Here is a 25,372-nt window from a genome sequence, read left to right on the forward strand (position 1 = left end):
GACTAAAAATGCCCCCACCCACTCAGAACCCCATGGAGCTTCAGGACCAGCAAGATCATGATCAGAAGGTAAACACAAGCACACGACCCTAAGGGGCACCTAGTTTAAAGCCCTGCTGCACTACAGACCTGGCTGGCTCAGAAGGGGAGCCCCCTGAGCCACTAAGCATGTGCAGAACTTGGTCTCCAGTATCCCAGCCACCTTTACCACACCCGGCCATGCTGTCCAAACCAAGTGCCCCCCTCAAGCCCTGATGCAAGGTGGGCCAGCAGCCACAACTCCTGGGTCCAGGTGCAACCCCAAACACACCTGTGCTACTGTGGCTGGGGCGAGTGTTGGTTACCGGGCCGCCAGGTGAGCAAGACAGAGACACGGTTAGGAACCCAGACTGTTTAAATCAACAAGAGAGCAGAACAACTGTCCAGGCCTGTTGAGTAAATTTTAGTTACTTAACTGGTTGGGAAGACAAGACTTCAACATCAGTTTAACATTTGTTCAAAACCAATATTTTGCAACCCCCACACCAGTTACAACTGATTAAGACTGCTAAAAGCAGTGGGATGGGTGAACTTTTTTACAGTCTCAAAGTATATCTTTCAAATAATTATAAAAGATGTAATAAAACTTGGAAATCTGGTGGATACCACCTCAAGGCTCAGTGATGGACGATGGGGCAAATGGACCCTTATGAACAGGCCTGTTCCCTGAATGTAAGAATGAGAAGAGAGGCCAAGACAGAGCCAGGCAGCTATCCCACCACCCCAAAGCTGGGCTGCAGCCTCAGCGCACTGGGCCTGTTTCCCCCCAGAATCACTCCAGACAGGAAAGCATCGATTATTTTATTGGATGCTTTATAAAAAGTCCAAGCACACACATACTGCACCCCCACCAGGAAGGGAGGGGTTCACATTACTTGTTCTTATACCCTCAAGATAAGCCTCTCCCCACAAATATTTGTATCCCAGCTACAAAAATGGAGTTGCAAAGGGTATATATAAAGATATGATATTTTTCTTGCTCTTGTTATAGTACAAACAACTGAAGGTGACTACCAATCCGTGAGAGTAAGAAAGGGGAAAATCACTCGACAAAGGGATGGAATGTCTGTTACCTGTAACAAGTAGCTGACTCATCTGCTATTAACAGGCACCTACTCTAAATTACAGTGACCCGGGCACATGAAACTTGAAACATGTGTGGGGCCCCTGCTGATTACATTTGCTCCAGAAGGCACGTGATTCCGCACCCTTTCTTCATCACTACAAATTAGAGGAGAACCCAGTACTTAAAGATTCTACCCACTGAGGTATTAACTGCCATCAAGATTAGTTATGTCCAAGGAGCATGCAATAGAAATATTTTTAAACCAACATGGTTAAGTGTTAAGATCTTTAGAAATCAAAATACGTATTCACATAATTTTAAGCTGAAGTCAAGAGAAATCAAATCTTCTGTGGTAATGATTTGAGTGCAAGTGATGCTGGCTTTCTTCACATTCAGTCCTTCACTCAGTTGTTCTTGAACAGGTCGATGCAGCTTTGCAGGAGCGACACGTTGTTCTGGAAAAAGGAATCCAGTGAATGCTCCAGGCCTCCCACCTCCAAGTCACCTGAGTCAGGCCTCAGACCCACAGACATCTGGGCTGGTGCTTGTTTTTCATGCAGTAACACCTGAACCACAAGTCCCCTCGCGCCGGTCACTGCCCTCAGTCAGCACCACCACCCCAGGTCTGCTCCCACTGCAGCCATGCCAATCCCACTGATGTGGCTGAACCTACACGTGATATGAGAGGTCAAAGGCCTTGGAAAGACTGGATAAAAAGTTGCTAAAAACAGTTGTGGGTGAGATTATAAATGATAAATATTCACATAGGACTTAGCAGGATATGTTTTACAAAGTTCTCACTTTAAAGGAATTCACATAACAGAATACTCAGAACATTATGTATAAATGACACACAAATGATACTTTTAAAACTCCAATTTAGAAGGTCAGATATGGTAGGATTTAAAGAACCAAGTGAGGAAACATCTCTGTTGTGATCAAAATAAAGGAATTCAAAACACACACAAATTGTCCAGACTCCCTGCTTTAACCAGTGCGGATGAGTAGTGATACTGACCCGGGAACCGCCCAAAGAGCTCTGGGCGTGGGCAGAAAACCCTGAAGCACTGAGAGCCACTGCTCTCCATCTCTTCTGGGCTAAATTACCCTACACACATCACATCCAGAAGGACGTTTGCCCTCCTTTTTAAACCAAAAAGGAATTAGTATCAGAAACCTGAAGTTAGCAAATTGGCAAACTTGAGCTTTCAATTGCTACGATGGCTGCTAACAAATTACTAGGACAAGCCCTCCACAGCATGGCCCACAGGGCGTCAGGAGAGAAGCAGGGTAACTGCCACCAAGACTGCTCTTCTCACAAAGCAGCTTTTCATCAAGACTACATTTCAGATTTTTGGTTTGCAGTGGAAAAAAATACTCCATCAACTGGCTCCCATCCACCCACAGGGGATTAAGACCACAAAGCCAGCCCCAACTGCATGACATACTGGAATAGTGAATTGCGAAGTTAATTTGAAAAACGCCCTCCAAAGCTGACTTATGTGAAGATTAAGACTTACCCTGGCATGCTTTATTTCCAGTTCAGACATTTCAATTAGATTCTTCCTAAACGCTGCCACTCTCTTCCGTTTGAAATTGATTAGCTCTACAAAACAAAGTTTACCAAGAAAAACTGAGCAATTTCCATCTTTAACTTCCATACCTCATTTTCACAAACAAAATGATCTCTAGAGCTCTGGTTCCCACTACACCTCACCTTTCACTTCTCTCTGCCATCGGGACACACACCTGACATGGAAACCGCTCCTGAAATACCTCAGGGTTCCCTGAGCTGAGCTGCTTGGCCTTTCCCCTCCAAGATTGCAGGCTTGCAGCAAGGGTCTTTTTATGGGTTATTTTAAACTTCCTTTGATCAAATTCCCCTCAGCCTCAGCGGGTGCTGAGGGTCTGAGAAGCAAACTCACCCTCTCGAACCTTACCTACACAGCACTGAGTAGAAAAGAAATGTCATGTTAAGAGCCACGTAAAAACTCAAACATATATACTGATATTAATGACAGTAGTTCAGATATTATCAGGCTGGTCATGTGGGATGTCATAATAAGCTCTCCTCCTCCCCTCCAGAACCACCCATCCGTCTCCCAGGACGCCTGCCCGCGGTGCTGTGCTTGTTCAACAGCTCCCATCTAGTCAGCCACGACTTGAGAGCCTCACCCTGGGGCCGTGAGGCCAAGAGCCACCCATCTTGGCATCCGACAGCACACTGCACTTCTACAGGCAGCACACCCAGGCTTATCAAATGCCACCGGCACAAACCTTCCGCAACAAAGTTCGTGCTAAATTGGCACTATTTTAAGAAAAACACCAAAATTATCAAAGCCACTAACTCTGGTCTATATAATTACCTGAGATTTCAATGTGGTAGCTTTGAAGTCTTTTTCCTTATACATCTAAATTAGCTACTTTTTTTTAAAGCTAAAATTTTACTTTAAGTACAGGGCAGTAAGGAAGAGGTGCCTCTCTAAAAGAATCCCAAGGGCAGCCACATGGGCATGTCCACAGGCCATGAGCAGAGATTCTGCACAGAGGAGCCCAGTCCCTTCCAGGGAGGGTCCCATAGTCCTGGCCAGACTCAGCTAAAAAAAGGAGAACCCTCCAGATCCACTAAGACTTCAGAACCACGGAGGAGCGGAACATTCTGAGATAACAGTCTTATGATGATATGCATTTCACACGGAAACCTAGAGTTTTGAAGGGGGAGGGTGTCTTGAGGATGACTCAAGTACAGAATCCACTATAATGCACATTCATATTCTGTAAGACCACAGTCTTCAACTTTTGCTCTGGTATGTTCCACAGCCCCTAAGAGCTTCACGGCAGTTGAGATCCCCTATGTAAAAGACTACCTACTACACTCATGTTTAATGGAAATGGTATGCCATCTCCCAATAAAGTTATAAAACTATATTTTATCTTATTTTTGGCATGTGGAATCTAAGTTTCCTGACCAGGGATTGAACCTATGCCCCCTGCATTAGAAGTGTTGCGTCTTAACCACTGGATCACCAGGGAAGTCCTAAATAATTTTAAAAATCCCATTATCCTGGAATGGTAGAGGGCAAGAAAGAGCCCTGGAGATGGACCAGAATTGAGTCACTATCATGGATTCATGATCCCTGAGGAGTAGGTGTGTATGCACACACCCTGACACTTCCTCACTGTCAGTGGAAGGGTCCAGGAGCAGAAGCACCCCAGAAACAATGGGCACACAGAGTACTCAATATGGGCTCCTGGAAGAAATGGTGATTTTCAGGGCTGGAGTAGAAGTCTAAGACTAAAGCAGAGTATCAAAACGCTCAAAAATATGGGGTGTCATAGGACACGCCAGCTTAAAGCCATGCCATGGGCTCACTCCAGACACTATAAACACCAAAATAGCTTAATACACTGAAAAAATTTTAAACTTCTGGAAAATAGGAATCCAGAATTCTAGTAAAAATGATTTTAAAAAAGGAAGGGAGAGAAGGGAAAGCTTGTGTTAATAAAGGATAGGCAGCACTGAAAGCTGACCTGGAAAAGGAGGGCTGGAGTGGAGGAGAGACAACTGCCTTTGGCTACATCCAGGGAGGAAGGGCGATGCCTGCTCTCACACTGTCTCCTACAGTCCGTTCATCAGCTTGCTCACAGAAAAAAAAGTCAAGTACACAGTGGACAACCCCCTGACTGTGTCATCAAAACACACAGATATGAGGGGAAGATGGACACAACATATCCTCAAATATGATGCCCTCGAAAGGACACAACTACACAGCATCCAGGATCCAATCGTGAGGAGATAGACCAAACAAAAGTGACGGACATCTATTAATATTTGCAAAAAGAAATCGGTCTTCCAAAAGACAAATGTGATTAAAAAAAAAAAAGAAACTAAACCTGAGATGTGTTCCTTCCAGATTAAGGGAGATTTTAGAGCGAAAACTAAATACAACCCACATTGGTAACTGTACTGCAGAAACATAGCCAAGTTTTTACAGATAAAACAACTAAGAAGGATATAACTTAATCTTAAGCAGTTAAAAAAAAAAAAAAACACTCAGATGTGTTTATAAAATTACACAAGCAGGAACACATGAACGTGTGCAGGTGACAGAGGACATGTGGGCATCCTCTGCACCATTTGGACAACTTCTCTCTGTAAACTTTTTAAATTGTTTCCTAATAAAAAGTGCAAGTAGGGACTTTCCTGGAGATCCAGTGGGTTAAGAATCGGCACTGCAATAGTGGGAGTATGAGTTTGATCCCTGGTCAGGGAACAAGGATCCCATGTGCCAAGAAGCAACGAAGCTATCCAACGTGCCACAACTAGAGTCCATCACAGCAACAAAATTATCTCACATCCTGCAATGATGATCTGACAGAGCAAATAAAAGTATTTTTTAAAAAGGTAACAAAAAAGAAAGAAGCGGCCTCACTCACCTTCTTTTGCAGATTCAGAGAGCTGTTCAAACTTCTGGCAGCATTCCTGCTGGTGTGCCTCGGCCAGCTTGACATCTTTGCTCTTTAACCGGGCCTTATCCAGAGCTTTGTTTGAATTCTCATAGTCGATGAGGGCTTTGGTGCGTCGGTATAAGAGATCCTAGAAGGAAAATCGATAGACATGATACATGGTAGTTAAACCTACACTGAAAAATCTCTAGAACAGAACAGGAAGACCATCTAAAGTCTCTAAGAACCAGACAAGTACCTTGGTTTACTGCCTGAAAGGTCAGACGGCAGCCACCTCATGTACTCCCACTCCTTAAGATCTCAACATGCATCAAGAGAAGGAACCAAACAGTGATGACCACAGGGTTATTTCCCAAAAGAAAACATGTCAAAAGACTAATCGCTTAAAATAAAACTAAACTATGGGGGAAAGAATTTCTACTTCCTGATGACCTTTTCCCATTAGCTTAAAATTTATGCTGCCTAATTTAGTATATTTCATATAAAAATCATAACAACCTCAGATATGCAGATAATAATACCACTCTAATGGCAGAAAGTGAAGAGTAACTAGAGTCTCTTGATGAGAGTGAAAGAAAGGGGAAAAGTTAGCTTAAAACTCATTTAAAAAAAAAAAAAATCATGGCATCCAGTTCCCAGCACTTCATGGCAAACAGATGGGGAAAAAGTGGAGAAACACTGACAAATTTTGTTTTCTTGGGCTCCAAAATCACTACAGACACAAAATTAAAACATACTTGCTCCGTAGAAGAAAAGCTATGATGAACTTAGCATATTAAAAAACAGAGACACCACTTTGCCATGATTTTTCCAGCAGTCATGTATAGATTTGAGAGTTGGACCATAAAGAAGACTGAGAGCCAAAGAATTGATACTAACTGTGGCGCTGGAGAAGACTCTTGAGAGTCCGGTGGACAGCAAGGAGATCAAACCAGTCAATTCTAAAGGAAATCAACCCTGAATATTCACTGGAAGGACTGATGCTGAAGCTCCAATACTTTGGTCACCTGATGCAAACAACCAACTCAATGGAAAAGACCCGGATGCTGGGAAAGACTGGGGACAGGAGAAGGCGGCAACAGGATAAGATGGTTGGATGGCATCACCGACTCAATGGACATGAGTTTGAGCAACAGACAAATTTGAGATAGTGAAGAACAGGGAAATCTGGTGTGCTGCAGTTCATGGGGTCGCAAAGAGTTGGACATGACTTAGTGAATGAAAGACAATGACATAAAAATAATTTAAACATGTCGTCAGGACAGTGTAGACAGTGAAGAATGTGCATTCCATTTCAATCACTCTGCTTACACTTCATCTTGCTTTTGGTTAAGCAATGCTTCATGACTCAAAGGATGCAGTGACAACTACAATTCAATAAAAGATAACAAACCCCAAAGCCTTTCCTGCCTCAGAAAGAGCCCCTTAGGTGTATGTCCACTTATGCCCCCATCCAGCAGCATATTAACTCCCCAAACTCTTATTGAAACCAGCCCTCCTGCTCTAGGCCCCTGAAGAACACACACTAAGGACTTGGTATCAGACCTAAGGAGGCACGTCACTGAGAAGATCTCAATCGAAGATGGACCCGGGGGGATCATGCACCCTCAGAATAGAATGTAGGAACCGAGAGACTAACTTCCACAAATACCTGACGCACAGAAGACCCAGCCTGATTTCCCCTTCCGAGCACCGAGCGCCTAGCCAATGAGCTTCTGCTCAGGACCAGCGCCCTCATGCCAATGACATGCTTTCCCAGACTCTTTTGTCTTTGTACTCCTTGCCCCAAAATACAGCCCACTCCAGACCTTCAATGAAATCTCCTGTGGCTTCCCATGCGGCATACAATTCCTCTGCTCTTCCTGAATAAACTGGCGCTTGCCTCAGTTTACTTCTTTATTTAGGGTGATATAACTTACATGAATGATGCTAACAAATACCCATCTCCCTTAATTTCTAACCCAGAGAACACACTTTCACCACCAGGCCTGGTTCGGGAGAAGCCCTCACCTTGGCAGCCTCTATGTTGAGCATGTAGTAGCGCAGGAGCTCCGTCAGCTTCAGGTCTTCATCTGAGGAGACTCGACTCTCCACTTTCTGTTAAAAAAAAAAAAAAAAAAAAAAAGGCCACCATCATGTAAGCAGAAATCTAGATTATAAAATATATACTATGAAGACTAACGTAAAAATCCTTACCCTAAGTTTTTCAAACAGCTCAGCCACCTTCAACAGGTACCTGCAAATATACATGATTCTGACTTAAGGTCTTAAATATACTACCACCCACTAGACCAAGCCTAGTACAACAGTCATTCCATGGTAACAGCTGGGTGTTGGCTCTAGAACCCAGCCACACCTTTCGTGGACCCTAGAATCCACAGATGCTCCAGCCCCTGATATATATAATACACGCACACCCTCTTATATATGTTAAATCATCTCTAGATTACTTCCTGTGCATGATAAAATGTAAAGGGATGCAAACAGTTTTAAGCACAATGTAAATGCTATGCAAATAATAGCTGATGTGCAGCAAATTCAAGTTTCACTTTTTGGAACTTTCTAAAAAATGTTTTTCTATCTGCAGTTTCTTCTAGTTTGCAGATGCAGATGGATATGGAGGGGGCCAACTGTACCATCTCATACCAGAAATAACCTGAATGGAGACGCTAAAAAACCTCCCTCACTGACAACTCCAAATCAAACTAATCAAACCACCCGGTGGTTCAGGTGATAGAAATCTGCCTGCCAACACAGGAGACAATCCCTGGTCTGGCAGGATTCCACAAGCTGTGAAAGGGAAACCAAGCCCGTGTACCACAACTACTGAGGCTGCATGCCTAGAGCTCTGAGCTCCACAACAGAAAGTCCATGCACCATAATGAGAATAGCCCCAGAGCAGTCAAAAATTAACAACAACAACAAACACACGACACAGACAACAGCTACCACACTTGGTACAGAAGTGCCCTGAATTCCCTACCTGAAGCTGACGGCTTAGAAGTACTCCTGTTTGGAGGGTGTATAAAACGCATGCTGGAGACCATCCACCCTCGATGAGCTTGTACTCAAGACAGAACTGAACCATGCAGCTCTTATTCATTATATTCTTAACTGCATAACAGTTTTCAATTAAGGGATGAGAGAAAATGTCTCCCAAGGAAAACTTACTTCTTGATGACTGTAGGCTCCTCTAAAGCCAGGCTATGCAAGCAGGCTGCGGTGTGGATATAATCGTCTGCGACACCTGTGGGAACAAGGACAGTCCTTTCATGTGAACAGAGCTGGCACTTGAGCAGAGGTAGGGGGCTAGTGGGTGAGTGCACTTACTTTTATGAGATCTGGTCATCCTGTCAGCCTTTGCACAGGAATCCTTGATCCTGTTGTAATAGTTGATGAGGAAAGTCTTCTCTTGCTCAAAAAAGTCATCTACCTCCTAAAAGGGAAGGAAAAAAAGTTTCAAAGAAACAAAACTTCTACATATGAATATGTATTTTATATTTTAAAAATAAGCTTGAAAATAATTGGGAAAAACAAACAAACAAAAAAATAAGCTTGGGCATAAGAAATGCCCTCTAAGGACCAGGGAAATTTAAATAATTTTTTAAATTAACATTTCACATCAGGGATTAGCGAAAAGTGAAAGGCTGGCAAGAAACATCAAGAGAACCATTTTGAAGAGCCATTTAGCACAGCCCAGTAAAGCTTGCTGACCTCCAGCAGCAATTCCAAAATTCCAAAGTGGTGGTCCGGCCAGGTGGGTTGCTACCTTGCCTCAGACACCTGCATTTCTGAAACATGGCCTGGGACGCAATACTGGCATCTGGGGGCACTGACCAGGGATGCCGAAGGCCCCACTTCAAACCTTCACCGCCATCCGGAGACAGCCCGAGCGCTTCCAAACTTCTGACTGGGCCTGCGTTACCCACATCCTAGTCTCCTTACTCAAGACCACAAGTGGCAAAGTCAGACACCAGACAGTAACTGAGGAGCAAAGAAATAAACCACACCTAGGATGCTACTGAGAAACTTGGGACATCTATTTATGTGCCAGAACAGCACAGTCCAACAGAAATAAAGTGAGCCAAACAAGCCACTTAGAACTTTCTACTTAGTAGTCACAGTATAAAAAGAAACAGGTAAAATTACTTCTCATTTTTTGTTTTCTTCATTACCAAAGGCCTACAAATCCAGTGTGTAGACAAAATATGCCCTTAATTACACCAAGGCACCGCACTGGTCAGGTGCTCAACTCCACACAAGGCTGGGGCTACGGGGACAGTGCAGCTGTGGAGACAGCACCAAAGACTGGTCACATGGCTTATTTTTTTACGAATAACTGAGTATCATTTCCTTACAGAAAAGGAGACAACGAAAACTGAAGAGTGAGGCGCTCATCCCTTCTCCTGGGAAAGAACAGATATTTTGGGAAAATGAGCGAAAGTTCAGTAAGTTGATAAAAATAACCAAAACTTGAAAATACTTCCATTCTTGAGAGGCTAATACCATTTGTTTCACAAATACCTATTCTGAAGAAAGAAAAGGTCACCTATTCACACAGAGAGAATTTTCTTAAACAGCTAAAGACCACTTACCTTAACTCCTGAAAAAAGAACTTCATCAGCACTTTTCACCACACTTTTAAAAAAGCCACCGAACATCTCTTTGGTATTTTTCCGCCTGACGCTTAGCTGAAAAGAAATTAAAAATAGTTAACGGTACATATATTTTCCATCGAGTTCTGAACACACCCCAAGTAACTGTTCACTAGTATAAGCACACACAAGACACCTTTAACCCCATCGTAACCACATCTAAATTATCAGACAAAACAACTAAACCTAAGGACAGGTGATTAATTCTGACTCAAGAGGTATTTAGAAAAACTATGTATCAAGTCGTGTGTGTGTGTGTGTGTGTGTGTGTGTGTGTGTGTGTGCGTGTGTGTGTGTGCGTGTGTGTGTGTGCGCGCGCGCGCGCACTCAGTCATGTCTGACTTTTTTTGACCCCATGGACTCTAGCCCACCAGCTTCCCCTGTCCATGGAATTTTCCAAGCAAGATACTTAAGTGGGCTACCATCCTTTACTCTGGGGGATCTTCCTGGCTCAGGGATTGAACCAGAGTCTCTTGCAAATTCTATGACTCAGGAGATATTTTGAAAAACTATCTAGGCATCAAGGCTTACTGTCCTTAAATTCTGGGTAGAATTGTTGTTATACTATTATTCACTGGTTAGAAGACTATGAGGAAATGTGTAAGTCAGTGACTGCCTCGTATATAAGAAAAAGAATGTATTCTTTTAAGGCAGCCATGTCTCCTTTCAATGAAAAAAATGAATGTGGATCAACTTTCAAATAATCCCAAAACTAACTGAGGGGGAAAAGTGTCAAAATCTTTGCATGCAACGTTTTTTAAACACTGGACTTACTGCCCTGTGGGAGGCAGTGAGGGGGGGGTGGGGGCTAAGAAAGGTTTCCATTGTATTGATAAGAAATCCAACTTTGAAAGTCAATTTTTCAGAAAATATGTATTTTTTTGTACACTGCAATTAGATTGTGGAAATGGAATTAAAATGACTTACATCTTGATCATATTCCAAAAAAACATGGAAGTTGCGGTCTTTACTGAGAACAGGGTGAGAAGAGAGCCGTTGAAGAAAGACTTCGTGTGAAGACACAGTCTTCTTGAAGACAGCAAGGTACTCACTGCAATACAAGGCATAAGGCTCAGCTCAGCTCACCGCCAAGTACCACTCCCGGACACCACCGTGCTGTCCTACAGCTACACACAACACCTGAACTGGACCCAAGCAGCCTGGTATAATTCAGTATCCAGTTAGGTAACGAGGCAGCTCTCATTTTGGAATCTGTGAAATAGCCATGGAAGGGGAAGTGACATAACCAGAGTTGATGGACACGTCTGTGAAGCCCAAACCCACGTGCAATTACAGCACACAACAATGGCTTCTTCAAAACCATGACAGGCCTTTAATTTTGCAGCCATGTACACAGCGAGGAGTCTAACAAAGCTGGGAACTATGAGAAATTACAAAGTGGCTTTATCTCAACCTACACACTCCACGCTCAACAGCAGGAAACCAAGTCTGCAAGTCTGGTGCTCTGTCCTCAGAGCTGCCCAGGCAGGCCTGGCAGGAGTGTGAGCCCGGGCCTAGCTCACCTGGGTCTGGGGCAGCATATTGGCAAGAACTGCTAAAATGGACCCCGATGAATAGAGGAAGGGCAAGAGGAAGGAGCAGGAGGATAGCTCGTGCAAACCTTCCTTCAACTATGCATAAAGAATCCATTTTTGTTTGAAAGAATTACAATCAGATTAAAGTAAGCTTCTTGCAGACCTGGACTTCTTTCAAGCCATCAATGTAGCCATTGTTAGAATGGTTCCTTATTAACAGCACTTGCTACAATCTAGTTTCAACTGTATTTCCAGTAAACAAATGTCAGGGAAGAAAGCTTTTTGTACATTACAGTCAAAGGTTTAGTTCTTCATTTTGCCAGACCAACATTCCATGACTAGCATGGTTTACAAAAGAAAAATTAGTCTGTCCAGTATCACCAGGTGGTTCAGGTGCTAAGTCATGTCCGACTCTTGCAACCCCATGGACTGTAGCCTGCCAGGCCTCCTCTGTCCATGGGATTCTCCAAGCAAGAATACTGGCGTGGGTTGTCATTTCCTTCTCCAAGTATCACCAGGGAATCGTCTAAAGACCAGGTCCCCACACCCCCATGCAACTCATTGACAGTAGTCATGCAATTCATTAACTGCTACACTTGAAAAACTTAGCTGTCAGATTCTCATCATTTTTCTCCTCAGAAGACAGGGCCCCATCGAGGAAAGCCACTTACGCTTCTAGCTCCTGCTTCATCTTGGCAAACTCTTCTTTGGTCATCGACCCTTCACCCTCTCCCAGCTTCTGCATCTTCTCTCGAGGGCCATCGAAGTCGGGCTTGGTGGGCGCTGGCGGGATCTGCGGGCAACGCACTGACTTCCTGAGCACCCTCCCAGCCCACCCCCACCCTCAAGAGGCAGGGGAGGGGGCACTCTGAAAGTCAACTGTACTTTCTCTCACCCTCGTTCCTTTTGGCCATTTAAAAGAGAAGGGTCCTTCCTATAACTGGGCACTCACTTTGACATCTGTTCAGTTAATAACTGAACAATTTATAAGGCAAACTGTATATTCTGCTGCAACTATCTAATTTATATATTACAACCAGTGCTAAAATGAAACCAATGAAGTATTAACCTCTGGACTTACAAGGAATTTTTTTATTCCAGGACAAAAGATTCTAATTTTGCATGAACATTCTTAAACATAAGCTTCAGTTCTGATTTTGTTTTAACTATTTGGACAGATTCTTGGCCTGGCAGATCAAGCCACATTTCTCTGTCCTTTAAAATCAGCTAAGTGTCTTTCTGTAGCCAGGCATCAACTCTCCACAGCTGAGCACAAAGACAACTGCCTTCTCAGCAGACTACACACACCAACCACCACCACCACCAGGAATCAATTCAACTTGATGGCTGAAAGGAAACGCCACACCCAAAAGGAGACAAGACGTTACACCACGGAGCTGCTTGCCCTCTTAGATTGTGGACTGTAAGACTGTGCTTCTAAACACTGTTTTCACTTACTTTAGACTTTACCAGTTAACAGCGAACATATACGCTAGTTGACAGATGAACTCAGACTATTTTCACAACCCACTATACAATGTGGGTAAATCTCTCAAAACAAAATGAATAGCAAGGTATTAGAAACTGGCTTCGATAATTATCTGATTATTCAAAATGCACTTACAATAAGCCCAGCGTAGTCTGTAGTTTCAATAAGAGTGTCATGTAGCCACACAAAGTCTTCATGTTGCCTTGTAACAGAAAACTCTGGGTTCTGAAACGTGGGCAGTGTGGTCTGTAAAGAAAAGACAAAGTGACAGTTAACTACCATTTTCTGAAAAGTGGTTTGGGTTTCATGTAGTGCACAATGGGAAAAATGCACAACAAATCATCCGGTTTTTAAGAGATCTAATAATAAAGAACAAAGTGGCAACACATGACCTCCCTACCACTAGGAAAGTCAGAGATAAGATTCAACGTGTTCTTCAAGGAATTCTAGTCACACAGCTCCACCTTTCAGGTCGACTCAGATGGGAGGCACCCGCAAAGAGCTCTCCTTCCAAACATCCTGCCTCAGACTGTGCCTCCACCACTTACCTTATCTAGACCTGTACCTCAGTCCCTCACCTGTAAGATGGCCATCAGAAAACATCATAATGGAAATCATGTCCAGAAAATCAGGTCCATGCAACCCCTTTTTAAAACACTGCCTGGAATAAGACAAGCACTGAGTACACTTAACTAGCATAGAAGGAGAAAGGAGGCTAAAAATGTTCCTGAAAAGGCTCTGGGAAGTTAAACTTCCTGTAGTTTTCAGACTGGCATAGTGCTTTTGTCAAATTAGAAACGTGGAGAATTAACACATGGTAAATCAGTTACACTTGAAAATAAAATTTTTAAAACTCAGGAGAAAAAGTCTTAAATCATAATAGGTTGGGTGATGGCCAAGAACTGAGCAAAGATGGGAAAAGCAAGCACTTGCCACGCATGCAAATTAGAAACAAAGGTGGAGCTGCGCAGGACTGGTGAGCTTCCCAGGCAGAACACAAGCCACACTCACACCAGCAGTGGGGCCCAAGGCTCCCCCACAGAGCAGAGGGCTGTAACAGGAGCAGGTATCTGATGAGAGTGAGTGAGGAGGGGCCTCACTCAGGAGTGCTTTAGCTCACACCCACTGTAGCAGAGATGTAATCTGGCACTGTTTTCATTACTGAAGTCATTCTGTCACTTACCTTGGTGTGCACTGTAAATTTGACTTTATCTCTCTCACTGAGTGCATCAGGTATGTCAATCTGAAGCGAGGGATCAACATTCAGGTCCACTGACACAGATCTCAGCTGAAATACAATTTTTAGCTATTAGTCACAAGTCCACTTTAGTCCTAAAAAGCATCCATCCAAAAATGGGGAGCTAGTAATAACTTTTAGCAATCTATCCATGACCATTTAGAACAAAGTCAGTTGAGGTATCTATTTGCAACTGTGGGGACAACTGCTCTTAAGTGCATGAGTGGGTACAGTGAATTCCTATAACCCAAGCAAAGCAACTATATGATTCTAATATCATGTATATTACATACTTTGTGTGAAAAATACATTTAACCAAAAACTTAAAGAACTGTACTAAGAAGGCTTCAAATAGATAAAAATGAAATCGTGAACTTCCTACATACGTGCCCAAATTACAAAAACAGTCAAGGGGTGTTAAAAGTTAGAGGCTGGAATAACCTAGAGACAGAAGGTACAAAGAACAGTCATGTGGTATGAGGTCTTGGATGGAGAGAAAAATCCACTCCAGAGGGGACCTACGTATATTTAAGGACTGTCTCAAGGAGATGAGAGATCTAGAACAGGAGATGAACTGTAAAAACCAACAAAGGCATAAACTATCAGAATTCCACTGTGATTCCATATAAATAAAGCAGAAGGGTGAGCACTACCATGGAAACAAAAATAACTGATTTTTGTGAGCTGGAAATTCAAGAGGAAAATAACACTCAACTCCAATTTTGCCAGTTTTAAAAGAATTCTTTAAAGAAATGGATTACTGGGGGAAAAAGTGGCTAAATGGTTTCCCTTAAAAGAAAAAAAGAAAGAAATTCCTACTGAATCTAAAATATGGTAAATTCTTTCATTCTTAAGAGAGATAGGCTGACAGTGGATCTGAAGGCCTGTCAGATGAGAAATTGCATGGATTAAGCATCTCACCCCTCCCCAGGCCCACAACTGTAAGCTAGAGCTGAAGTGAGGCTGCCAGGACACTCAGTTACTGAACACAGCAAGATGGAGATGCCAAGTGGAGACTGGACCTAAGAAGATGAGGGAACAGGGAATCCCAAGTATTTCCCTCTGAATTCTTTTCTTCAAAATAAAACCACCAAAGACAGAAAAATTGGTTCCACCGGGTATAAAAAGATTAAACAGATTTTTTTAAAAACGCATAGGATTACTTCTTACTTCTTTGTAGTATCTCAGGAAGAGTCAGTATGTCCCGTTTTTCTTCAGCACTGTGACTAAGAAAAAAATTTTGATTGCAATAGCCAGAATTAGCCTTATAACAACAGCTTTCCTAGCTAGAATTAAGCCTCATGTTCTTCCCACCAGAACTTCATTTTAACATCAGGTATTTTTGAGACCACAACATACTTAACAGTTCCTGCCATGTCAACCTAAACACATATTTCAAATAAATTCTTGATGACGCCTATGAAATATTTGCTTGTTTGGCTTAATTTTCACATGTCCATTTATGAAATCTCTGCAAACAAAGATAAAGCTTCAAGGTCAGGGATACTTCACTTCAGAGCTGCGGCTCTGGCTCTTGATACATTTCTGATAAAACCTCCCTCCTGATAATTCATGACTGGGGAAATACAGCATTCAGAAAGACCTCACAACACACACACAACTCGCAACAGTCTGACTGCAGAGTATTGGCCACCCACCTGATCTTTCGTTTCTATGTGTCAGAATCAGTACATGAATAAAGCTGGTCTGGTTAATGGTGGAAAGAAAGGTGGGGCAGACCGAGGGCCAGGACTAAGGAGCATTTCCCTGAGCTCAGCAACAAGAGCCATGTTTCCTGAAACTCTGCTGCCTGAAGAGGTCACAAATCCTGGCTTCCTCTCAATTTCTGGACATGCTGACAACTGCATCTAAGTGCCAAGCCCCATGAGCCAGCAGGCACCACTGCACTGCCTCTGGAATTAGGGCTGGAGCACCCAGGCGGATGAACACGGGCTCATCACAGCAGGAGCCAAACCTGCAATGCGCTTCACAGGTGGACGCTGAGGTCGGCCCTGTTCCCACACCTCCAATCTCACAGGTAACCCCAGACTTTTCACTGTTTTCCTGTTTTCCTTTCTGGTCAGCAAAAGGTATTTCATTCTTTAGTGTAAGATAGTGTGACAAGGACACAAAAGAATTAACAAAACCCACCCGAGCTTGGAAAGACTGCACCCTAACAAGACATCATCAAGCACCCAGCTTCTTCACTAGCTGTCATCACCCCAGGAAGGGAGTCTGAACAATCTCACCCCAAACATGATATAACACCCTTCTCCCACAAATAAAACAATCAACAATTTAAAAAAAAAAAACAGATTAACACAAAAAGTTTACATTTGGGCCTTAAGGAATTCCCTGAAAAAAGTTAGGTGCAAAATTCTGAGTAGGCAAACCCTCACCAACTCAAAAATGGCCCCTATTCACAAGTCATTAACAAACTTCCTTGTACTGTAGCTCTCCAGACAAGGAAGAGATAAATCACAAAGAAGTAAAAAGTTGTGAAATGTTTCAAGCTTCTAAGTCAGTACTGTATCCTCACTCCGGAAGTATCCAGCATGATTAAAAGCTCAGCACTCCTTTTTCTGCTCTGACAGTCCCATGCCACAGTCCCTGCTAAAGCCCCTACCCACCACCCATCCCCTGGTTTCAGCAAGCATCCCAGGGCTGCCTCAGCCCTGTAGGCCACCGTGTGAAGGGGGGCTTCAGAACCATTAGGCCTGTTAATTTTCTCATTCCCTTAGGCTACTTGTGAGAACCAAATTTATCACATATTTACTCTATGTGGAAGGCAAGTTTAAAAAGACTTTCTTTTGCAGATTTTTACAGAAACCACTGCATCACATACCAAGTTTTAGGTGGAATTTCAGGCCCCAGAATACTTCTCACATTAACCTTTACAGTAAGGACCACAGTGATCTGGGAACAGAACAGGGAGTAAACAAGCATTTCTTCATTTGGAAAACAAAACTTCCACTGTTTTAAGAAATCTGGGGGGCCTCCCTGGTGGCCCAGTGGTACCAGTTGGTGCTTCCACTATGGGGTGTGCAGACGTGCTCCTTAGTCAGGGAATCAAGATCTCATATGCCTCGCAACCCCCCAGAAAGGGAATATGAATGCTTGATAAGAGAACTTGAAAAGGAGAAAAACTAAAACCAAACCCCCATGCACTCCCTCCCCTGTTCATCAGCGCTGGGGCACCTGACACTGGCCAAAGGATGGTGTGCAGAGTTATGAGCTGCTAAGGACACTTAGGGGTCCAGATCTCGCACTCGACTCACTTTGGTACAAGGCTAAGTTAACACCATCTGCAAAACCCCCTCTTCAAAAGGTGAAGCGGTTCAGAGATGGCAAAGAGTACCTCTATGGCTGGACAACACACAAAGCTAGATTCAGATATTCAGAACTTTCAGTGAAGATATAAGTATAATAAATGTTACCACTGGCTACAGACTCGTTTACACTACTGCCATATGGCCAAATGACAAGCCACAATAGGAAGAAACCATCTTCACTGTGACTCTCATCTGCTAGAATGGGGTCTAGCTGAACATTACTTAAATCTAACCAGTTTTGTATACATGCAAGAAATTGAATATGCCAGCCCCGGTATTTCCAGCTTAACATGAACATTACATGGAAATTGCACAGGCAGAGGAAAAGCCTGCCTTTCACATTTAAGTGCCTCTCCTGTCTCTAGTCCCAGAGCAGAAAGCACAGCTACACCAGGTTCTTCCCATCAAACGGATGCTCTCCAAAGGATGTTCCTTTGCTTTCCCTTCACCTGACTGCCTAACATACCCAAGACCCCTACCGGGGACAGGACCAAAACCACAGATAACCCATGGTTTGTAAGCAGCATGGAGCCATTATTTCCCCTGGAAAGGGAGGGATGCCATGCCCAGTCCAATAAGCTTCAGTAAGGAAATCCAAAAACGCTCTGTTGCAGAAAATCCAAATTACTGGATTTGCAGCAATTTCTGAAAGCAGATTAACATGATGCATACTTATGAAACCTACATTACTCTGCTACTGTTTCACCTCACAGGAAGGAAGTGTTCTGTAAGAAATTCTAGTATCATATCTTTCTCTGAATTTTTCTTTATGGTTCAAGTTCTTCTGCCCTGAAGCTAATGGAAACCTGTCTGTGTTCTATGCCAGCTTACCCCTGGAGCACCAGTACATGGAAAAACTGAACTGTGAGCAACAGAAGAGCTCTGCCCTTCCAAGTAGCACTGTATCTGTGGTTTATTTCCTCCCTCCACTATTGTCTCTCCCCTCCCTGTAATTCCAGCCCTGCCAACATTGTACCTCAGTCTTCAAGGAACACAGAACCAAAGACTTCGAGATCTGTCTACTCACAAACATAACAGCTATGGAAAGTCACTAATGAAAAACTAGGTAAAGAGCTGCAGCAAGTGATCAGATTTCCACCACTCATCTTGGTGAGATGAGCCCGCGAGGACCCATCCCTGCTGACACCAGCCATTCTCACCAGTAGTCCACCAACACACAAGCCGTCCACAGTAGAACACAGCAGACTGCAGGGCGTTTGGCAACCACGTAACCCAGAGTTCCTAGAACAGGAACCCGGGCTTGGAAGAAGGTCAGTGCAGCGCACTCAGCGAATGGATAAACTGAATCATCATTTCACAAGGCTGCAAGTCCAAGAGCTAATCAGATGCCAACATGGAACCAAAAAGAGATTAAGATGAATCACTGGCTAAAATGAAATTCATTGAGAAATCCATCTAATTACAAGATATCTGGATTATTTTCAAGAGTTCACAAGGTGAAAGGTTGAACTACAAGATCTATAAACATCGCCTAGCACAGAAATTCCATTGAGAATCAACATACCACTGCTACAGATGTAGCTGCCACACACGTGCGTATACACACACACAGAGAGAGACTAGTTTCTTCCTTTTACAGCTAAAGTGCTTCATCTACTGCTTCCCAGATAGCTCAACTGTAGTATTGCCTGCAATGCAAGAGACCCGGGTTCGAGTCCCAAGTTGGGAAGATCCACTGGAGAAGGGATAGGCTACCCACTCCAGTATTCTGGCCTGGAGAACGACATGGACTGTATAGTCCATGGGGTCACAAAGAGTCTGACACAACTGAATGACCTTCACTTCACCTACTATTTGATCTCATAAAGTCTCCCTACCAAAAGTTCCCACTCTATCAAGTCCACAACTCTTTACTACAAAGCAGTCTTCTTTTATGTTCAACCTAAGATCAAAGAGAAAAGTTTGAGAAAAAAAACTTACCTTTACCACCAACAAAGGTTACTCAGCAACACGGACAGAGCTGCCTGAGCTTAGGATTGTGTCTTCTGAGTTTGAGACACAAAAGACAACAGAGAGAAGAGAAGGCTGCCTGTTCCTGGTGGGATTCTTGTGTTTAGTAAAGGTACCACACTTCCCAGATCTTTCAGATATAAGTGTTTTAACCTCATTTTATCACTCACCAGCTACCTGGCACCCCCCAGCACAACATCCAAGCTCTTTATGTCCTGCTCTTGAGGACAGGGCTGGCAAAATTTGCATTTATGCCCCATATCACAGGCACTAAATAACTAGACCCAAGGGCTTGTGGAGCTACCCCTCAGAAACAAGTAAACCATAAACTCTCTGACAGAAAACACATACCACAGGTTAACATAAGCAACCATTGAGAAAAGTAGTTCTCTCTCCAGAGCATGTATCAGTGTCTGAACAATTTACACCAAATGTGTAAAAAGAGGGGAAGTCAAGTCAAGGACCCAATGTCTGTACTGAAGGTCAGTTGCTCTTGCACTTTCACTCTTACCTATGTAATTATGTTTTGCCTTTGGGGTACGAGACAGTTGAGAAATTCCACTTTCCCCTTTTAGAGGGGGGAAATCTCTTCTTAAGAGTTACTCCGTGGGGACTTCCCTAATGGTCCAGTGACTGAGACTGCCCTACCCACTGCGGGGGTGGGGGCGTGTGTGACGCGCACAAGTTCCATCCCTAGTCAGGCAACTGGGCAGCTAAAATACACAAGTAATCTTTTTTTTTTTTAAAGAAGCAACTCAATGGCTAATCAGAAAACATACAGGTGTTGGGGGTGAAGTATCCTTTTCGGGTGGGGGTAGAAGGAGCAAGTTTCTCACAGTAATGTGAAGATACTTCTCAATTTAGACCCATAAAAAACAAATCTGCTATTCATGCAAGACAAGATGCCCCACCATCCCTTCCCTCTATAAAGCTGGGTTCACTGAAATGTTGTTTCCGTAAATACTACCTAAGTTCACTGCATGTGCCTTTCACCACTGGTCAACGGTACTGCTGACCTACAGAACTATATCCTAATTTCCTCAAGCAATCAGGACAACAGAGAGCAACATATTTAAAAAGCAGGCTTTTAAACCATGTTCTACCCTGCAGCACAGTCTCACTCAACTTCAGTTCTGCCCCGCACCACTTTGGCATCAGAGCCTCGTTTCCACTGTCCAAAGTGGCCGGTGAACTCCAACACGGTAAGCGCAGCAGCCTTTGTAACCCTCCACTACCCGGAACCCTTTACCATCTTTCGATCAGGTTCCTCAATACTGGGTGAAGGCTAATTCTATCAATGTCAAAGACAGTCAACAATGCTTATGTTTTATGCTGTTTCTTTAGAATTTATCAAACATCTGAAAAAAACTAGAAACAAACTGGCACACTAAAGATTAGCCTCAAAAAAAAAAAAAAAAAAAGATTAGCCTCTAACATAAACTGACCTACCCCATCATACCATCTTAGAAAGTCTAAACTGGGGATTCTCAACCAAGAGACATTTGACAATGTCTGCATTTATTTTTGATGGCCACTAAGGAAGCCCAAAATGTCTGTTAGTAGTGCTCAGATTAAGAAACACTGGTTCAAGCTGAAGCTCTAAATTATTAGATCTTAGTCTCTTACTAGGTCTCATACCAAAGAACTTAAGATCTCAGAATCCAAAAAATTCCCTCATAATCTCCCCTGGGCCATTTCTTCCCACAGCAGATCAAGTGGGCAGATTGTGATCTGTCACGGTAGTATTCACAAAGGGAGATCTTAAGACACTCTGTGCAAGTTGCTGATCCAGAACTAAGGCGTGGGCAACTCTTGAGAAGTCATACTTCTCGAATTTAAAGTCATGTCATAAACACAGTGGAAAACTTCAGCCCACAACAATAAGTTACTCTGGACTTTGCAGTATTGGTGAAAATTCAGGTTGTCCCTGTAATAAGTTATAGGTCTCTCCATCTAGGCTGGTAGAGTGGTGTCCCTACAGACAACATCCACACATGTTCAGTTCAGTTCAGTCGCTCAGTCGGGTCCGACTCTTTATGACCCCGTGAATCGCAGTACACCAGGCCTCCCTGTCCATCACCAACTCCCAGAGTTTACTCAAACTCATGCGCATCGAGTCGGTGATGCCATCCAGCCATCTCATCCTCTGTCATCCCCTTCTCCTCCTGCCCCCAATCCCTCCCAGCATCAGGGTCTTTTCCAATGAGTCAACTCTTTGCATGAGATGGCCAAAGGATTGGAGTTTCAGCTTCAGCACAGTCCTTCCAGTGAATACCCAGGACTGATCTCCTTTAGGATGGACTGTTTGGATCTCCTTGCAGTCCTAGGGACTCTCAAGAGTCAACAGCACAGTTCAAAAGCATCAATTCTTTGGCACTCAGCTTTCTTAACAGTTCAACTCTAACATCCATACATGACCACTGGAAAAACCATAGCCTTGACTAGACAGACCTTTGTAGGCAAAGTAATGTCTCTGCTTTTTAATATGCTATCTAGGTTGGTCGTAAGACAAACCAGAGCAGTAGCAGGTAAAACATTAATGACTGGTTCTGAAAAGGAAAACACCATCCAAAGCCCAGGTAACCAACTAGTGAAAAGTTAAGGTGAAAGTAACAAGGCTAGGCTGCGGTGGGGAGTGGGCTTACAAAGCTTCTGTGTACACTGGCACATTGACTTCAGTTCACTAATCAAAAAATACCCCTGGAGACAATCAGGACCCACACTCCATTTGCCACAGGTTGGCGAGACTCACAGGACCACAACAGACACACAATGAGTCTGTGGGTGGGAACTTAAGTGTGATGTTCACCTTGAGGTGAACAGGAGACCTGGAGAACATGCAAATGACTGGACACCTTAGGGGAACAAGGTTCTACCTAACCCAATTTTCCCCCCAAACCATTAAAAACTACAGACACCTTAGGATGTTGATCCAGCCAGTATGTGGTTTTTTTTTTTTTGGGGGGGGGGGGGTGGCGCCAGCACCTCAGTACTGCACTAATTCATCTTGGAGATGAACCTAATGGTATCAAAGTTTTAGTTAACTGTTTGTTTCAAGGGCTAGACTTGGCAAAACCTTACTTTTCTAAATCTTTTTTTTATGGTCCCCAAAGGACCATAACACAATCTTTCCCATCAGTACCGGATTAGTTAAAAACCAAATTAATCATGCAACTGCTTTCTGGGGACGGGGACAAATCAACACCGTCAGCTCAAAAGGATACCACTAAATGGAAGCACCAGGCTACTGGATACAGGCCAATTCTCCTGTCTTGCAAGCCAAAAAGTTGCATAGATGGATTAAAAATCCTCGAGATCAACTATGCTCCCTGCCTTATCAGTGGGCCAACCTCGAAGAATCCCTATCTCTCATGGAAATCCCTAAGCAGACAATCGGCAAGTCTGAACTTCTAATATTTTCAGCAAAAAAGCAAAGCTTTTCAGCTAACTAATAAAGCTGTATTACAGCAATATAACTGTCTGCCCAAGATCTGTCCTCCTATTTCACTCTTGTCCCATTTGGAACTCCCTTTTTTGATGAACATTAAAAACCATCTTAATGTTGGTTTCTTTAAAACCTCAAGAGCTCAGTTGATAAAGAATCTGCCTGCAACGGAGACCTGGGTTCAATCCCTGGGTTGGGAAGGGCCCCTGGAGAATGTAAAGGCTATCCACTCCAGTATTCTGGCCTGGAGAATTCCTTGAACTATACAGTCCATGGAGTCAAAGAGTCGAACAAGCCTGAACTTTCACTTCAAAAAACCATTTTAATCCACATCACAGGACCAATATCAGAGATGAGAAAGAAAAATGAAGCTACGTGTTAAGAGTAACATTTAAGTTTCCTATTTCCTTACTTCTGCAATTAAAAGAAAACTGGGGAAATAATTCCTTTCCTGTAGTCACTAAAACCAGAAGGAAGTAGCCTTCACAATCCTGTCGTGCTGGAGGGTGGTAAAGGTACTTAAAACCAAGCAGGGCTATACAATACTAAGAAACAGAAAGGTCGAGTGAAGTTTTAAACAGCAGTGTAAAACTAATTCTGGATCGAGAAAGGAGATGCAAGGTGGGGGATATCAAAATTTCTATGAGTCCATCTCTTTCTAGAGAGAAAACTACTTTTGGAATCTTCCAGCAAAAGTCTTCTCAAGTTCCCACTTCCGGCTTTAGGGAGAAAAAAGAAAATTTCTTTCAGCTTTGAAAGAAAGAAACCTCCCCCCCCCCCCCCCCAACGAAAACACTCTCCTCACACTTTCAGTAACTAACCCAGCAGCCCTACGGAGGTTCGCCACCTACTAGATGAAAAGGTCTCTCTCCAAAGACCTGTGGACCAAAAAACGTGCTTTGGTTTCTAAAGCGATGCCTTCCAGACAAAATCTGAGAGCACCTCGAGTTTCTAGATTACCATTTTTCAATTTTCAATTAGAAAAACTTTTCTGTTGACGGTTCTGCACAAACCGCGGTGGCTCACACCAACCCCTGTATTCTCCAAAGCAAGTTGCTTTGGAGACAGGACCGATAAAAGCGGAGACCTAATTCTATCTTTAATCGGCTACGGTGACACGCATTTATTGCACTGGTTACCTTTTAGATCTAAAGATTCGGGTGGCAGGGAAGGATAATTTAACGTCCACACACGTCTAAAGGGCGAAAACTTCAGCTATTTGATAACCTCATACAATGACACAAGTCCCACAGCGGCGCACTGAGCGCTTAGTGAAGTTGCAGGCGACACGGGTCCGACTTCGGCCTGGGCGGAATCTCCCCAGAATTTCTGGAGGGGTGGGGGCGGTTCGGAGCTCCGTCGCACCATGCAAAGTGGGTCTCACGTGCGCCGCCGGGCTCCCCGTGGGAGAACCGTGTACCACAAAGGCGCAGCGTGCTCCCCCGGCCCGGGTCCCGCGGGAGCGCCCCAGACCGCGCGGAGGGAGGGCAGCGGGGTCCCCTAGGGGCCCGGGGAAGGAGCGTGGGGCCCAGAGGGCCGGCGGGGCCTCCCAGCTCGGAGCCCGAGCGAGGCCAGGGCCTCACCTTGCTGCGGTCCTCCTCCTGCTGCTGCAACACCTCGGGAACCGCGGCCATGGCGACGCGGGTCTCGAGCGGGGCCGCCTGGCTGTGCGAGGAGAGAAGAGGCTGGGCCGCCGCCGCCGCCGGGGCGCCTCTCAGGGGAAGGGGCGGCCGCGGCCCCGCCTCCGCCAGCCTCCCTGCCCGACGGCTGCGGGAGGCCTCGAGATTCCGCCACCGTCCCAGCAGCCCCGGGAAAGGCGAGCGGCGCCCCCACGTGCTCCCCCAGGGCGGCCTCCCCCGTCCCCGCTGCCGTCCATCTTGGAGCCGGGCAAAGAAGCGACGCGGGGGCCTACCCTCGCTCCGGGCCACGCGGAAGCCGCCAACCGCAGGGCCGCCCTGGGGACGCGGAAGCCAAACACTCTGATACCGAGGCGCGTCTCAAGAAAGAGCGCGCGCGCCTGTGCCGGGGGAATTTATTACTCAGCCAGAGCCCAATATGGCGACAAGCTCTGACGTCAACGAGATATCGCGAGAAAGAAACGGCGCGATTTGGAGGCGCCCGCCCTCCCGGCGGAGGG

The 25,372-nt window shown here is 44.3% G+C and overlaps 1 protein-coding gene and 1 non-coding gene across 3 annotated transcripts; both read right to left on the bottom strand.

Annotated features, from left to right (window-relative positions):
* Positions 1-825: 825 nt before the first annotated feature.
* Positions 826-25,292, bottom strand: SNX5 (sorting nexin 5). 2 transcript variants are annotated; one of them, XM_065921272.1, is made up of 14 exons: positions 25,148-25,292; positions 24,819-24,900; positions 14,434-14,538; positions 13,386-13,496; positions 12,433-12,554; positions 11,154-11,277; positions 10,167-10,262; positions 8,902-9,007; positions 8,743-8,818; positions 7,768-7,807; positions 7,582-7,668; positions 5,542-5,701; positions 2,625-2,710; positions 826-1,559 (listed from the first exon to the last, which is right to left on the bottom strand). In XM_065921272.1, the coding sequence occupies exons 2-14, from the start codon at positions 24,867-24,869 to the stop codon at positions 1,509-1,511; spliced, it is 1,215 nt and encodes a 404-aa protein (XP_065777344.1). In that variant the 5' UTR covers positions 24,870-24,900; positions 25,148-25,292; the 3' UTR covers positions 826-1,508. The 2 variants fall into 2 exon arrangements, with proteins under 2 accessions (XP_065777344.1, XP_065777343.1); XM_065921271.1 differs by lacking the exon at positions 25,148-25,292 and having other exon boundaries at positions 24,819-25,067.
* On the bottom strand, positions 18,903-19,138 carry LOC136162305 (small nucleolar RNA SNORD17). Its single transcript, XR_010662108.1, has one exon. It is a non-coding gene; the product is annotated as a small nucleolar RNA SNORD17 (small nucleolar RNA).
* Positions 25,293-25,372: the final 80 nt, after the last annotated feature.

The sequence above is a fragment of the Muntiacus reevesi genome, chromosome 2, assembly GCF_963930625.1.
Source record: "Muntiacus reevesi chromosome 2, mMunRee1.1, whole genome shotgun sequence".
Classification (NCBI taxonomy): Eukaryota; Metazoa; Chordata; class Mammalia; order Artiodactyla; family Cervidae; genus Muntiacus; species Muntiacus reevesi.

Bases quoted from the DNA above. Each gene is read 5' to 3' on its own strand.
- SNX5 (XM_065921272.1), bottom strand. From the start codon at position 24,869: ATGGCCGCGGTTCCCGAGGTGTTGCAGCAGCAGGAGGAGGACCGCAGC. The intron at 14,539-24,818 runs GTGAGGCCCTGG...ATTGTATTTCAG, and splicing joins AGGAGGAGGACCGCAGCAAG to CTGAGATCTGTGTCAGTGGA. The intron at 12,555-13,385 runs GTAAGTGCATTT...CGTTGCCCGCAG, and splicing joins CAGACTACGCTGGGCTTATT to ATCCCGCCAGCGCCCACCAA.